The sequence below is a fragment of the Dendropsophus ebraccatus genome, chromosome 4 (assembly GCF_027789765.1).
Source record: "Dendropsophus ebraccatus isolate aDenEbr1 chromosome 4, aDenEbr1.pat, whole genome shotgun sequence".
Taxonomy (NCBI): domain Eukaryota; kingdom Metazoa; phylum Chordata; class Amphibia; order Anura; family Hylidae; genus Dendropsophus; species Dendropsophus ebraccatus.
In genome coordinates, this window is record NC_091457.1 from 55,732,748 (window position 1) to 55,750,518 (window position 17,771).

Here is a 17,771-nt window from a genome sequence, read left to right on the forward strand (position 1 = left end):
TGATACATCTTGCCGGGCAGGGAAATAATCCAGGACAGTCATTCACCGCCCGTAGGTCCGCAAAATCTAAGGAAGTGTGAATGCAGCCTAATCCAGGATTAGAAAAACACAGCTGCTTTCTTCCAGACACAGCGCCACTCTTGTTCTCACATTGAGTGCAGAACTACAACATGGATCCGTTCACATCGGTGGAACTGAACTGCAATACCACACACAAACTAAAAGACAGGAGTGGCGCTGTGTCTGGAAGAAAGCAGCTATGTTTTTCTAATCCTGGTCAACTCCTTTAATAGAACACTAAAACTATAACATTTTAGAGGGAGACTTTTTGATGTGTCCGTAAGGTCTGTATTTCATGATACAGACGCTGTATACTCTGCCCTATTCTCAAAGGCTGTTCTGCAGTTATATTTGAGAACAGCCCTGTTAAACTCTGCCTCCACGCCTTTACATGTGCACACAATGCCTGGTCATACAAGTGTCATGGAAATGCAAATATGAGCAGTTTTGGTGGCAAGTTACATGAAGCCTAGATTATTACAGGGACTACGTCCTGAGGGCTGCAACAAAGAGGCAGAGGAGCCATCTATACATAAATTATAACATTATTTATATATATACACACACACACACACACACACACACACACACACACACACACACACACACACACGACATGGCTAGAAACTTTCTGCATGACCATAGCCTTGAGGCTATAAAGGTTATCGGCTGCTTACTGCCTGAAAGCTAACAATCGTAAGGTTGCTCATCATCCGTAGTGCCCATACACAAAAGATTTTATACCTGCACAGAAAAAGAACTATGCATCAGCATAAAAAATTTTTAGTTTGCTTTGATCCGCGTTTTTCACAGTTGTCCCAAAGACTTCTATTGGCTGATCCGTGCCATGATCACATCCAAGTTATGACTTGTCCTATTTTTTCCCGGCATGGATCGTCTAAATAGGCTCACAGGATTCAATGGCCCCTAAAATTGTCCATGGTCCTGGATCTGCGATCACTGACAGTTCACGGAACATGTGAATGCAGCCACAGACTAGAAATAGGATCAGCACCACCCAGCAGTGGCCATCTGCCTGCCAAGTATCTCTGCTAATGAAGACAAGGTATTCATTATCACATCAGAGTCCTTCTAATGTTCACAGCACAGAACAATGGAATGAAGACGTCCTACCTCCCCTGGATCCATGCCATGCACTAGGAACTACATAGTGAATTATGGCAAGCTCCTCTATGACTTGTGGCCATGCAATTTCAGATTGCGATTTGGAACTGATGTGGCTATGAAGAAATCCAGCAGGTTTGGATTACTGCCGACTGTAACGCCACAGTAAGACTGTGTTCACACCCCCATTCTTCTCTTTGTTGTTCAGCAGTTTCACAGTGGCCACAACTGAACATTCATGTGCCCCTTATGGTGAGGGGGGCGACCAGACATCTCTGGCAATGGATTAACCATCCAAGACCAATAGGGTCAGGCAGTGAAAACCATCACATCTCTGACTGGTGAGTCGTTTAATTGGGGGGGGGGGGGGGGGGGTAGAGGGATTAAGTTACTTGTGACTTCTCGGATATCTCTGCAGTGTGCACGTCGGCTAATTGTTGCCTCTCAACACGGGATATAACATAGAAAGGGATGAGCAGCCGGTGACTGATGACTGCATAAAAGAAAAATAATAAAACTGTACACATACCTGTCCATGCACCCCGGAGCTCTCACTTTGGCCCGCTCGCCACCACTGTAGCTTCTACATTGGTCTCTTAAGTGGCAGGCCATTCAGCCAATCATCGCACTCATCGCTGTCTCTTCTCGCCCAGTGATTGGCTGAGCAGCCAATCTGCTCAGAAGGGCAGAAGCAAGAAGAACAACAGTCCTCCTTGCTGCACAATTATCAAGCCTTATCAACACTTATCCAGAATATCAGGCGTGTAATACGGCCCTTACTGTCACCCTGATCCTTTCTTGTAGGCCTGAATGCCTCTTGTGTTTCTATTCAAAATAATGAAGCCAGGGGCCAATCTGGAGATTGCTGGAGGGTACGGAGGTCGGACCTCCTGCGATCTCTTACTTGTCCAAGTGTAAATTGGAGAACCCCTATAATTCTGTAATGTGCGAATGTAAATATAACCCCTGTAAAGTATGAAATATAGACAAGAAACAAAACTTCACTTTTTGTTTTTTGTCTGTAGTTTAGCCTACAACCTACAGTGTGAACAGAGGCACTGGAGTGCTGCCAATTTAAAAACCTCCAGTGCAGGCAGTGTGCAACGGGTCACAGGTGAGTTGAATTGTTTGGTTTTTTTATTGTTCAACTTTATTGTATATTTTCCAGCGTATAAGGCGAACCCCTTAAAATCTTCTAAAAAGTCAGGGATTGTCTTAAACGCCGGAAAATACAGTACTTTTTGCCATGCTTTGACCTATTTTGTGGTGAATAACACTTTCAGCCAAAATTTATGCCAAATGTAAAGCCCAAAATGTAAAGCACAAATTTTCGCTGCGAAAAAAAAAACACAAAAAACACCCTACTAAATAAATTACCTGGGGATATTTGTAGATTTATTAAAAAAAATCTCAAGTCTCCCAGTACTTATCCTGCAGGAAGTGATCTATTCTTTCCAGTCTGACACAGTGCTCTCTGCTGCCACCTCTGTCCATGTCAGGAACTGTCCAGAGCAGCAGCAAATCCCTATAGAAATCCTTTCATGGTGAACAACCCCTTTAATTCTCCCAGTGTCTGTAATCTGAACACACTTACAGAGACTGAAATGTTTCTGTATCCTCCTCCCAGCACGTTCTCCATCATGGAGATGGCCCATTCCTCACCAAATACTGCCACTTACACTCACACCAGAAATATCTGCAAATGCAGAGAAGCCTCGATTCTCACCAGAGTTATTTCTGTAGAATTTCACACTTGCGACCTGTGTTTTTAGACATCGGCAGAGACAACAAGCATCATCTGTATCTGCATCAGACCAGCACTTCCCTTTCCGTGCTGATAAATACAATTTCCACAAACACAATGGGGCTCTGTGTATGTGATCCTTATCACTATATTATAGGAGCTGCTGACCTTTTATACTAGCCCCTGGCAGCTTACTGAGAAGCAAATGTACATTATACTAAACCACCACTGATAGAAAAAGGATTATTAGGTACTGGACTAAATGGCATGTATATAGTAAGAGGGAGCTTGGGGGAGTATCCCCTGCCTTCCAGTCTTTTTTGTGTTTCTCGGGACTTCTCCTTTAAAGGCATTATCCAGGCTTAGAAAGATATAACATATCATCTAATCACCTATTGTTTAAGGTTTTTATATTTTTAGAAAGATGGGTTTTTTTTTCTTACTTCATTATAGGTTTTTTTTTTAAAAAAAAAAAAAAATCCTAAATCATGCAATTTTTATTCTTCCCAGCGAGCCCCACAACAAAATGGCACTTCCTGTTCTACAGAGATGACGTCTCCTCAATATCATCACAAGCAGAATTACAGTGAAAGGCGACACAAATATACATTCACATCAAACCCCATGAACATCTTTAGAGCCTATTGTTTGTATGGGACACATTGGTCAGCATTCTCTGTGCAGAGGTCACTTTACAGGGCAGGGGATGCTGAGCTCCTACCATTTCTGCTTATATACTGGTATTACCTTTCATTGTAATACTGCACAGATCACTTTCCAGTAGTAGTTTCCTTATCACAGACAGAACAGGAATTCTCAGCTGCGTTTTAAGCTTAGTGGTTAGAATATAAACTGCAAGATCGCTGGCCCTACCACACAAGGCAATATCAGCCTGTTTGCCCGATAATCACCCCTAGTAATAGGGTCCTAATTAGAGATGAGCGAACAGGGTTCGGGTTCGAGTCGATCCGAACCCGAACTTTCGGAATTTGATTAGCGGGGGCTGCTGAACTTGGATAAAGCTCTAATGTTGTCTGGAAAACATGGATACAGCCAATGACTATATCCATGTTTTCCACATAGCCTTAGGGCTTTATCCAACTTCAGAAGCCACCGCTAATCAAATGCCGAAAGTTCGGGTTTGGATGGACTCATCTCTAGTCCTAATCAAGTGAATGGGGCTAAACTGCAAAGCCAGACACAAGTAATAGATGAGAGTGGTGCTGTTTCCTAAAAACATTCTCTAACCTCTTACAACTCTGCTGAGGAAAGGGTATGCTTTTCTCAATAAAAGGTCTATTAAATCAAAGATTTTTTTAAAGATCTGAAGAAAGTTGTCTAAAGGAAGGGGGAAAAAAATCAATAAAAGAACCTAAACGTACCTAATAGGTCTTGTGGTACCTATTTATTGCTGCAGCAAGCTAAACAGAACCAATGTGCCCTCTGCAGATCATCACTGGCCTCCTGCTGTACAGTGCAGTGGCCAGTGCTTGCCTGTAGCAGTCATGCTGGCATACAGGCACATCTTTACTGCAGCATAGCGCACAATGATTGATTGGGACCACTGCAGCAGCTGAAGATTCGTCAGGCGAATATAGGTAATTCAAGTCTGGGCCTTCCTTCAGTTATACACCAGGAGTACTGCTGCCCAACGTACAGATCAAACATAAGCTACAGTACAGGTATATGTTGCCAGCCAACTACCATTGTGTTAACAAAACAAAAAAACACTAAATGGTATACATTTTTACAGTATGCAGGGATTTGCATCACTGACATCTACTGTTGTATGACTAGGTTTATTTTTTTATTTCTTGCTTATGGATGTAGTAATGAATAGTTATAACGCTTTTGCAGGAACAGGTATAACTAAAATCTTTCAATGGAATTTTACACTTTAGAATAAGAATGTGACATTGCTGAAATATAAAAGAAATGTTATACTGCATTGTGGATATAAACAGATAGATTTATTTCATGCATACCACATGGAGCTCTATCAGGAACAGTCTTGTATGTCAGACTCAAGGACAGCTGAGGCCTTGCCTCCTATGAGGATCAATGTTAATCCTCCCATTTCTCACAGCTGGTAAAATCATACAATGTTGGAGCAGTAGCAACCTATCACAGATTCACCATCTGTTCCATTATCATGTGATCAGACTCTGCATTTGACAGTCGCAAGAATTTCTCCATTAAAGGGAACTCGTCACCATGAAAATGCTAGCTAAACTATCGGCATCATGTTATAGAGCAGAAGGAGATGAGCGGAGTGATATATATCTTTATGGGAAAAGACTCTGTATAGCTGGTAATTTATTGATTGAAATCACTGATGTTTCCAGTCCATTGAGTGACACCGCCCACTGGACTCCTTGACACAGAATGATCAGGGATTTCAATCACCATGTTACAAGTTATACTAAATCTTTTCCCTCAAAGATATATATCAATCTGCTCAGTTCTTCCTGCCCTATAACATGATGGTGACAGATTAGATAGCAATATCTTTATGACAGGTTCCCTTTAAAGATAAAAATATAAAGGCTAAACTGGCAGCTATGGTACAGTGCATATCAGCTGACTGCAACCCAGGACTTTCTAGCTGTTGGGAAACTACAACTCCCAGCAGGCCCTTACAGTCACAAACGTAACCAATAATGATGTAAATTTCCTACACATAGTCAATATGAATCTGTTCTTCTACACTCTGAAGCAGGTAACCCAGGATTAAAGCTAAAGGTTTCTTTCAAAAACCACACCAAGACTTGTCTCTCCTGTCCACTAATGCCCTCTTATTAAAGGAGTATCAGAAAGTTGGTCCCCAAGTCATGACACTGGGGTTATACTGGCTTTCCTTCAGAATGAACGATTTTAACCACTAGACAAGCAATGACATACCGTTGGACACCCTTGGATATTCCGGCCTTCTTGCTGACCAGCCTATCGCTGCAGCAGTCAACCAACCTCTTGAGAGTATACAGACATTCCCGGAAGGTGGAGAAGAAGGGATAGTGGCTGATGATACAAAGAGACGTGAGTGTGCTGTTGCGTGATCTTTGGGCACCTTTAGAGAGACGTTTCTCTCGAGGAGAGCGATTGATATCTGGAGTAGACTCTGCACTCTGAGCCTGTAAAGAATGGCCACCATCTGAGCCTTCAGATCCATTCTCAGGAACTGGCTTAGGCTGTTTGCGGCTTTTGTCTTTTGGAATCCGTTTTTGAAAGGAGCGGTAGAAATTGACACAGATTCCATAACGTATAACTCCGCTGTCCTTATCAGTGAGTGTGAACACAAATGAAGTATCATCCCGCAAGCTCATCCGCTTTTGCCGTACGCTGAGACATCCTTCTGGCTGGCAGAAAAATACCACATCTGGAGGCAGTGGAAATTCTGGATGGTCCTCAAGGGGGTAACGCCGAAGGAGTTCAGGCGTCTGGGCAACACTGTCACTGCTTGGCTGCCTGGCGAGGAGATAAAAAAAGGATTGAGTACAGATGGCTCACAAGATAGAAGCGGATTGTAGAGGAGACAGAAAAGCACAAACCACAAGAGGCAGAGATTTAATAATCAGACATCTGGAATATAGGGCTGCAAAAGCGGCACTTTCCATTGCCAAGTCTTAAACAGTTTAATTGTAAAAATGTAATCACATTTTCACATTATTAGTATATTCCAGGAGTATTATGCAATATTAAATGCATATGATTATTGCTTGTTCATTAATCCCAGTAATCAGCACCAGTGTGATCATTCAGACCTGCGAAGGGAGTGTGCATGTGGACACTTTCTATAGCCATTCTAGGATAAGATCCTGACAGATGCAAAGCGGGGATCCCTGCAGAACATTCTGTGATAAAGCAGGGTGCACCCAGGAGTCCTCTATTCACATACCATACTCGAATAACAATGATGCAGGGGTGCACAAGCTGCGGTCACCTAAAGGCCCTACAGCTACAATCCATCATGCCTAAATACCTGGGGGCTGTAGGTTGCACACCCCTGCAATAAAATGGCATACAGCTAGCATATTCAATCACTTTATGATGGTGGGACTTAAATGTTTTCACCAGAGTTGACTTTTTTTCTTTCAAATCAACTGGTGTCAGGAAGTTATCAAGATTTGTAATTTACTTCTAATGAAAGATCTCCAGTTTTCCAGACCTTATCAGCTGCTCTATGTCCTGCAGGAAGTGATGTATTCTTTCCAGTCTGACACAGTGCTCTCTGCTATCACCTTAGGGTCCTATTCCACAGGCCGAGGAGGGCCCGATCAACTATGTAAACGAGCGGCGATCTGCTAGATCGCCGCTCGTTTACTGGGCCTATTCCACGGCCCGATGATCGTTGAGCGAGGGCTGCAAGGACATCGTTACCGATGTCCTTGCAGCAGCATACATTACCTGTCCAGGCTTCTTCTCCGCGCTGTCTTCATCCCCGGGTCCCGAGCGCTCTATCTTCAGAATGGCCGGTCAGCTGACAGGCCACACTCAGCCAATCACAGGGCGCGTCGGTCCCAGTCTGTGATTGGCTGAGCGCTCTGTCAGCTGACAGGCCATTCTGAAGATAGAGCGCGGGACTCGGGGATGAAGACAGCGCGGCGAAGAAGTCTGGACAGGTAATATATGCTGCTGCTGCTTGTCAAATCGTCGGTCGCCCTAAGTCTGTATCAGGAACTGTCCAGAGTAAAAGTTTTGTTGTTTTTTTTTTAATATATATCTATGAAGATTCTCTACTGCTCTTGACCGTTCCAGTTACGGACACAAGTGGCAGCAGAGAGCACTGTGTCAGACTGGAAAGAATACACCACTTCCTGCAGGACATTCAGCAGAAGTAAACAGAAGTAAATTGCAAGTCTGTATAAATTTCCCCTTTAAGTGGTGGTCCCAGATGGTATACAGAGCTACACTAGCAGAAGCAAGTCTTAAACTTTGGAAGCCCATGATGACAGGCAAATTTCATAGACTTTCTACCGTGTGTGAATCATTAGATTAACCTGCAATTCATCAGCAGATAGAGTTGTTGAGGGTGCACTATTTCTTCATTACGCATGGATTTTTTTTTCCTTTTAAACTACTCAGCCCCTGCCTTTGGATTTGTGCCTAATAGGTCTTTGTTCAGCTGCAGGGCTTCCTCACAAGAAAATATATCAGCCCAGTAATCCTTTACAAGACTGCCAGCAATACAAAAAAGACAAACATTTCTTTTTCTTTCTTTTTTTTTGCTTCTTTTTTGCTCCTATGGATTCCACTTTAACAGAAAAAAAAATTTGAAGAAAACAATGAACGAATACTAGTGAGAACAAGACTTTAGTCTCAAACCTCAAAAGATTATAGTAACAGCAGGAAAGCCAACAGCACACTCAATGTATGAAGACTGAGGAGAAATGGTTAACAGCGCTCACTACTAACGTGACATAAAGGTAATCTGATGTTCTTGTGAATGAATGAAATATTAATTCACGGTGAGTGATCCTCTCTGAAAGGAAACCTAATTGTGTTGCATAATCTCTAATTTCTTCCCATTATGATATTAATGTTCGTTGTATGATGGGAAAGGCAAATTACAGTTATTGTTCCCTGCGTGTATATAGAAGAAAAGATCAGCTGAACAGGAGCTTTGTGTTACACTGTGGACTTACCTTGCACCTATGATTACCAAGTAGTCCAGCAACCTGGGACATTGCTTCTTCTTCTGCCCCATGATGTCACCACAGTACTATATCATTTTATTCTGACTCACTGGACCATTGCTGACCAGATAGGAACACCAGCAGAGATCTGAAGAAAACAGAAATTACATTATAATTCATTATCTGGTTTACATGTATAGATATTCCTTTAACTACAGGGTTGATACAATCTCCTAGGAGAACACTTTTCCACATAATGGTACATATGTCTGACATACCCTGGTGCACAGATTCTATTACAACATCCAATCATCTTCTGCCACTTCATCACAAATGCCAGACAGATGCCTCAACCACCTCGCCAGGCACAGCACACCTCACCATACACCACAGTGCCAGGATCCTCACCAACAAGCAGCTCTGTTCACCCGAGTGACACATACCTCAAACCTCCACCTCTTAGAATGCACCCTGGCACACTAAACCTAAACGTTCTGTCTCATAGCTATGCCTTTTTAATACCAATGCAATACATCAGGAACCATTGCTGTGTAGAGCCCCACCATACATCCCTGCTCCTCTGTACAGCTGCCTGTCCAAGTACCCCTAAACCAGAGCCCAAGTGGCTAACTACCAAATGTGGCTTCAGTGCAACACCCCTAACTCCAAACCCCCGAGAATACACCATCCCCACATGCCCTGCAAAAATATTTTTACCCAGCATAACCAGTCCCTATGTCCTCCCAGTCTTACTGAAAAGCCAACCCTTCCCTCATTGCCTCAGGATACAGCTCATCTCCTAAAAACATCTGCTCTCTCCACAGACCTCCCAGCACAGCTGCCCCTGCTCACCTCCCTGCCCCCATCATGACCATACCCTGTCTCCATGCACCTAACCTATACATGATATGTGCACTTACCACCTCATCTATTCCTTCCATGTACAAAGCACAAGGCCTCCTCCCTTCCTTGGCACTGAATGCCCTTCTGCATCCACACAGCAATCTCACTCGGTGCTTTTTCCAGCTTCCTTTTCACACTGTGCACAGTACCTATCCCTCCCCAAGCCTGGGCTCTACCACCGCCATCCTTGAACGTGTGGATCAATCGCTCCTTGCTTCTTGCTCATAAGCTATTAATCATCTGTTCCCACTGCTCTGCTGGAACATCTCAGCCTTCTTCCCTTCCGCTTCTAATACTGTCCCTCACAGCAGCCATCCCTTGCCTGCCGAGAGTCGTGTCCTCTCATATACAGTCATTACTCCCCACAATTCGCGCTAAAAAACTGGGATGTCGCTAGCTAAGCTCACTAGTTTACAAAGATGTAGCGGGGATGAATTTGCTGTTTAACCCTTTGAGGTTGCAACACATTACTGATCAGACAGGAAGTCAATGTCACCTTGCCCCACTACAGTTCCTCAGCACATATACAAGAAAAAACAAGCACCATCTGAAGGTGCCCAAATATCATGGAAAGCTGTCAGCCAACAGCTATCTATCCCGTTCTCCCCATATAAATAGTGCCCTATGGAAGCCAGTATGTGGTACTGCAGCTCATTCCTATTCATTACCATAGAGCCTGGCTGCAATGCTACACACAACCCATGGAACGATGTGGCACAGTTACAAGTGTGTTACCATGGAGACACATAGGTCTGCAGAGAGACTGTATTTTGTTTCCAAACAAAATAGAAATTTTTTTTACAATAAGGCTTGAGATTCAATAGGGGAGATATATCTAACAAGTTCAGTTGCCCCTAGCAACCAATCAGATTCCACTTTTAATTCGTCACAGACTCTTAGTAAAATGAAAGGTGGCATCTGATTGGTTGCTAGGGGCAACTGAGCCACTTTCACTTTACACTATGTTTGATAAATCCGCCCCCCCCCCCCAAATGTTTTTTTCAAAATTTCTGAAAATGTACTTCTAACTTGGTCCATAGTAGCTGTATTTTAGATGCATTAGCAGTAAAGACACCCAAAGCTAATGCATCTGAAATACAGCTACCTTGCAGAAATGCACCTCTATATTAACAGAGTCTAAATAGTCTATATAGTCTAAACCTGCCATCATATTCTCTTCAGTCAGTCCCCTAGTTCTTAGTAACCTACTGACTATAAAGTAGCCTTATGGTGCGTTAACACAGGCAGATCTGACAGATTTTGGAAGCCAAAGCCAGGAATGGATTTTAAAAAAAAAGGAAAACGCTCAGTCTTTCCTTTATGACCCGTTCCCTGTTTACGGTCTGTTCCTGTCTTTGGCTTCAAAAATCTGTCAGATAAATCTGCCTGCCTGTGTCAGTATATGTATATTTCAGTCAGTATATTTCAGTCAGTATTGCAACCAAAACCAGGAGTGGATTAAAAACACAGAAAGGATCTGTTCACACAATGTTGAAATTGAGTGGATGGCCGCCATATAACAGTAAATAACTGCCATTATTTCAATATAACAGCCGTTGTTTTAAAATAACAGCAAATATTTGCCATTAAATGGCGGCCATCCACTCAATTTCACCATTGTGTGAACAGAGCCTTTCTGTGTTTTTAATCCACTCCTGGTTTTGGTTGCAATACTGATTGAAATATACTGACTGAAATATACGTAGTGTGAACGCAGCCTAAAACAGGAACAGATTGAAGGAAGTAAGGGTCCATTTACACAGAAAGATTATCTGACAGATTATCTGCCAAAGATTTGAAGCCAAAGCCAGAAACAGACTATAAACAGAGAACTGGTCATAAAGGAAAGCCTGAGATTTCTCCTCTTTTCAAATCCATTCCTGGTTTTGTGTAAATGGACCCTATGACTGCAGGATGAGTCTATATAGGTTGGTTGCAGTTTGTTACCATGGAGATGCATAGGCCTAATGCTACATTTACACAAAACGATAATTCGCCCGATCGTATGATTAACGATGTCGGAGTAACGATTTTTTTTGTTTTCATAACGATCAGCGTTTAGACGGTACGATATATCGTATGGAAATTCGTTTTGTGATCGCTTAAAGCCTATCTCACACATTGGTTAAATCGGCGAACGACTGTTCACACGGAACGATCTGCGAATTTTTTTGCGAACGATCAACGACGATTTGAAAGATCAAAATGAACGATTTCTCGCTCGTCGTTTGATCGTTCGCTGCGTTTACACGTACGATTATCGTTCAAATTCGATCGTTATCGTGCGAATTCGCACGATAATCGTTCCGTGTAAACGCACCATAACAAAGAGCTGTAGACCCTAAATGAAATTACATTTTTAATTATGACCTGTTGCAAAGTTACATTACTTTTATTTTAGATTAATTTGTCCAATAAGAAAATTGTTGCACTTGTGGACACAGGGTATTCTCCTATCATAAAATGACGTCACTAGGGTATGCCACTACTACTACTCCATGAACAGGGGTGGTCTGACCTCTGGGATCCTGACTAACAAAGTTCTTTTGTAGAACCGCACCAACTTCAAAGAATTTGTGGCTCTCACAGTCACCCAGCTAAGCAGGAAAGCGGGACTACACTAGTGGTCACTGCAAGGCAGAGGACAGACCCTAACTACGGACCCTAACTATCTCAGCAATAAGCCATCACTTTCTGAGATGGGACTACCCCTTTAAGCCTGGGCAGCTCCATGGATAACAGTATCATGTGGCTTTCTGTATTAAACGCACCAACGCCCCAAACTTTCCTTATTGTGTACATTATCATCTCACTGCTGTCAATCTGTACAATATCTCCAAGCAGGTGTCCCCTATATGTTCTAGGAAGCCTTCCATCTTATTAGATTTCACAAACTAAACACAAAACTAAAAGCACTAAAGATCCCTCTCACCATATGTACACAGATCTATCCTGGTGACTGTGTGACACACTACCCCCGTCATGCTTGTGAACACAGCCAACTCTTAATTCTAGTCTAATGGCAGATTGTACTCCAGGGATGACAATACTAGCAGTATAGAAGCCATCTGCCTCCTCCTCCTCCTCTTACACATCCCTCCATTTACAAACTGAACTAAATTCTGTTTATTCTCAGCACTTGCGGTGGTGTAAGACATCACTGAATTTGCCGTCATACTATGTACAATGTGGGCAGTGCCTAAACTGTGCCCACTGCCAACATGGAGCACATGAGGAAGACACTGTACAGTCTACCAGTGTACTGAGAACTGTTCACCTCGCTGAGGTATGAAGCATCTCTCAATAGACAACACCTGTTTCATACAAATACCATTTAAATCATTTTAGGCTATGTTCCAACACAAAGTGTATGGACATAGCCTTTCTGTGTTTTCAATCCACTCCTGGTTTTGGTTGCAAAATACTGAGCAAAAATACTGTGTGGGAACATAGCCTTAGGCTTCACGTATCAAAACAGGCCTCGTCCCCTATAGCAACCAATCACAATTTAGTTTACATCCTCACACAGCAGTATACGAAATGAAAGCTGAGCTCTGATTGGTTGCTATGAGCAGCAGGGCCATCTTTTTCCGAATGATCAGTCTGACGTAGGCCACACTATGTTGATGCATGACTGGTGCTTCACTGAACTCTAAGGGGGCATTCACATGTTTGCAGACCTTACGGACATGGAAGAAATGTCACGGATTCGTTCCCTGCCCAGCATGATGTGTCAATATCATGCCAGCAGCAGGGAAACTTTTTAAATCGCCGGCTCTGTCATTACAGTGTGGCGGTGATTTAAAGAGTTCCCCCACTGCCGGTACTGCGATAGTAACTGTTACTGTTTATTGTTTCTTTGCTACTATTGCTTTCCATGTGCATTTTACACTAGATTGGACACTGCGTTGTCCTTGATTTCCATGTGATTATTCTTTGTAATTCTGCAATTTGCTTTAATAAAACGAGATTAAAAAAAAAGAATGACACAAGGGATTCTCTGTTTGACCAAAACACCATAACCCAACAGGAATTACAGGAGTTCACAATGGTTTTAGGCATTATGTAAACCGAAAATGTCGCACTTGATGGCAAGCAGCTTTTTTCTTGCCATTTTCTCAGCACTTGCCAGTTCTAAACAGCGCACAAGAAAAGTGAGAATGAGTTCCCTTTACTGTCAGATCTATTAATACGAAATTCAGAAAATAAGGCAGCGTAGCAGTCCAAGACGTGGCGACTTTATCAGTCAGTGTGAACCTTTTGATAATTCACTCCGACAATCTGCTGTGCTGGTCCACAGAAACAGTATAAAATAGGGAATGGACCAAACATAGACTTTATTAGATTACACTCCGTCCAGTAAATGGCGCAAGTAATTCATGGTATATGCTGGCATACCAAAGTATACCCCAACTGTGTTGTCATAAGGCCTTAGGCACTGATCAGAAGTCATGGACATTTGTCACCCTAGCCTTATTGTTTCTTGGAAATCTGAGCTATAACTAACATGGCCACCATTACTGCCCCCACCTGGACTGACATACAACTTTTTAAGAGTCTTCAAAAGCAAAATTTGTCCAGTTATGCTGTACTATGGAACTATGCAGACTTTCCATTAAGAAGTCTGGCAAAGCTATTGTCAACCCCTGTAAAATCACACTGGTTGTAAAACAGCTTTCCGAGAAAAAAGATGGCTTTAAGGAGTTATTAAAGGGGTACTCCAGCAGGGGGGGGGCACTTTTTCGCTGGGACCGGGGACGAGGTGGCTGAGGGAAAAGACGTCCACTCACCTCCCCGGTCCCAGCGGCGGGTCCCGCATCGCGGCACTCCGGTGCCCGGCCGCTTCCTGGTGTGACGTGACGTCTCAGGTCCAATCAGCCAGTCAGTGAAGGAGGCGGGATCTGAGCAGACTTGAAACCCCTTCAAGGACTAAAAGTGTCTGCTTTTTGGCAATAACAGCACCACCCCTGTCCTTAGGTTGTGTGTGGTATTACAATTTAGCTCCATTTACTTCAATACAACTGAGCTGTAACACCACCCCCAAATTGAGGACAGCAGAGGTGCTGTTCCTGGAAGAGTGCAGTCATGTTTTTCTATACCTGGATATCACCTTTGAAAGGATAGGTCATTGACTTCCTTGCAATTTCTAGTTTTACTTTAGAAAGGTATTCCTATATTAGCCATTTCCAGCTCTCATATCCAGCCAATTTTTGATGATGGTACCACCTGCCCTACTATATCTCAATGGGATTTATCCAAATCTGACATGGCTCTTGTTAGATCTACTTTGGATAAGCAGAACCATCAATGAATACAACAGGAAGGTGAAGGAAGGGCTGCAGTGTATTCTATAATTCCCATGGCTTAATGGTACAGCATGAAACAGTGGTTGTGTTTGCAATAATGGCCAGAATCAGGCTATAAAGAGATCATGGAGGTGATGCAGTTACGGCAGGAATAGCAGAGGGAGAACAAACATCATCTAAATTAACGGCAGCTGTGAGGAGTAGTGACAATGACTTCATCAGGAAGAAACTGGCAAAAGTGATAAAGAAACAGCAAGGGCTATTACTGACAGGAGGAGGAACAAGGGCGACAACCAGAAAGAAGACAGGAATGGTGAGAAGTGAGGGGGATGGGAGGGAGCTTGCGCAGGGGATCTTACACCACCTGGAGGTTTTCAGATTAGGAAATACAGAATGCGGTAGCAATGGCATAATATTGCAATGAGAAAACTGCAAGCACTAGATTAATAGAGAGTAAAGGGGCACTGGCACCTCTCTTATCTTGAGAGCAAACACAGGGACTAAACAGGGAAAGTCCATCCAGTAAGATTCATGTTTTTCCAACAAAGACGCTCTCCAAAAATCTGTGCAAAACATCGACAGCCAATGCAAAAACTCATCCAAAAGCCGTCCGCAAGGGCAATTCAGTGATCATTATGCAATGTGACCACAATCCTACCGGTCATGTCCTTTATGGCCGATATTGCCATACATTAGTACATTTCCCTAGGAACGGACATACTTAACCTGCTCTGTCTCTTATTCTTATTATTATTCCTCACCTGTGTCAGCAAGGCACCTGTGCAATGTTCAGACAGGAGAAAATGTTCCAGTGGCATTCCTAATGATGAGGAGGGTGGGGAGGAGAGACAGAGGGGTGGTGCAAAGTTAGGGCACAGATATCCTATGCCACGGCCGTTGGGCACAGGGCTGCAAGTTTAAACGTTGTTGCCGAACGGAACCCAGGACAGATCTTGGATTAAAAGCAGCTATCTAAAGGTACAAGCGATTTGGGGGAATGAAATTGTAGGTACAGAGTCGCTTTAAATACGTTCTAGCGCCTCCTCTCAAGGCCTCACTAAGATGGCCGTAATACATGACACCCAGACTCTACATGGATCACCACAGAGGTCTTATCATAAGCAATGATGCTATATTTTCGGCAGATAGGTCCCATTTGCTTTTTTTCCCCAGAACAATGCCACTGCCAACCAAGAGCTGTGCCCATGCCCAATACACTTAAATAGGCCAGGGCCTCCTAACAGTGTTCTGGCGACAGACAAACAGACTCTCATTCTGAGGCCGTTCATTCAGCCAACAGCAATAGAAGGTGATTCACCAGCCTAACGTATCAGTAAAAGCATCAGACACACAAAGAGTATAATGACAATGGGGTGGAAGTGAATGAACAGAAAATAATAGGCCATGGTAGAAGACATTGCTGGAAGCAGGGACTGCAGGCCATTGACTGTGTCAGTGACAGATGAATGAAGTTTATTGACACAGGTTGTTGGCCATAGAGATAACACTATACAATGGGGTATGTCACGTGACTATCCGCAAGAACAACATAACACCCACTAGGTGAATGCGGCTCCACATGTGTGACCGGGGTACCAGATCGGCAGAAAGCTGGAAGAGACCACCTGACCATGTGTACTGTATACTATACTGTGGGCACATCAATCACTGTAGACATTGGGGATTACTCCAAGACCAAAAAAAACAACATAAAAATGTCTGTGTATAACCCTGGTTTATAATAGTGAGCATGATACACGTGGTGTCGCTGCCATGCCAGTGAGCCTGGTTCTCTGACCACTGTATAATATTACAGGGCATACAACAGCCGCTAGTAAATGCAGCATCTGCGTAATCCACTGACAGAATCAAAAGAAAGCCACTCATTGATTTCTATGGGAAGAATAAGACATGGACCCAGAATGAGGACCACCCTTACACCTCACCAGGGAGATTAGTCATGTGACAGCCCCCTGGCACCACATCACCCAGGCTGCATAGGTCCCACTGTGGCTGGCTCCTGCATGCCACCTCCAGCCATGCAGCCCTGGAGGGCAGTGGCCATGTCAGGTGCAAGAAATGATGCATGCTATATAATCCCTGGCTGCATTACCAGCACCATGCAGCCTGCAGTGACATGGCACTATGCATGGAGGCAGATGACAGCCTGTCATGATGCCCAGGGAAGCAGTGACAGCCAGGCTGCGTGCAGTGACAGGGGGAGGAGCGGGAGTGCACCATACACATCGCATACACAGAGGCAGCATGCACGGCCGCTTACCTGCTGGCGGAGATACACCGGCTTATTATTACCTTGTCGTCCACCTCTACCGCAATCTCTCCGGGGCCTGCCAACATACACGAACCCGCACACTGCTACCCCCACCGCCCGTGCCCGCGCATCATTAACAGGGACGTGCCAGCACTGGAGCCACGCCCCCTCCCCTCCTGCCTACGACGTGACGTACGTTTTCTCCCTACGTAATGACGCAGTCTTGGTTGCTGTGGTGATGGTGCAAGCGGCCTACATCACCACCAAAGAAATACAAAGTAGATTACTAGGGCAGGATTTAGTAATCTCACTCTGTATCATAGTGTAACATACTGCTGTAAAATAGTATTGTGTGTATTAGAGTTCTGCTGAAAGGACGTTGTTCCAGGGATATCTGTCATATCCGGTGTCACAGAAGGAAGGCTTTATGAGGGGTTTTGAACTCCTCTGAAGGTGACATTCACACATCGATAGTCCAGCTCTTAGCTGTGGACCTGCGGCTATGGACAGGACTATGGATGTGCATCTGCTATCGTCCACAACCTGTCTGTGGTTGCATGGAACCCATCCGGCACCAGACACGGAGATCGCTCCTCCGGGACAACGTCCCGGGGGGCGATCTCCGCCACTAGACACCAGGGAAGAGCTGCAGAAGGTAATCAGATGCAGCTGTCAACTTTGACAGATACATCTGACTACCTGATTAGCGGGCATGGCGATCGAACTGT

General features: G+C 43.9%; 1 protein-coding gene across 9 annotated transcripts in view; it reads right to left on the minus strand.

Moving 5' to 3' along the window:
- MADD (MAP kinase activating death domain) overlaps positions 1–17,201 on the minus strand; it is a 95,072-nt gene extending 77,871 nt beyond the window's left edge. For 4 of the 9 annotated variants that reach the window (XM_069965851.1, XM_069965843.1, XM_069965852.1 and 1 more), the window contains exons 1-3: positions 17,085–17,201; positions 8,572–8,710; positions 5,831–6,394 (exon numbers count right to left, since the gene is read on the minus strand). In XM_069965851.1, coding sequence (XP_069821952.1) covers positions 5,831–6,394; positions 8,572–8,633 — 626 coding nt within the window. In that variant the 5' untranslated portion in view covers positions 8,634–8,710; positions 17,085–17,201. Of the gene's footprint in view, positions 1–5,830; positions 6,395–8,571; positions 8,711–17,052 lie in introns of all 9 variants that reach the window. The other 5 variants (XM_069965845.1, XM_069965849.1, XM_069965850.1 and 2 more) reach the window with 2 other exon arrangements.
- Positions 17,202–17,771: the final 570 nt, after the last annotated feature.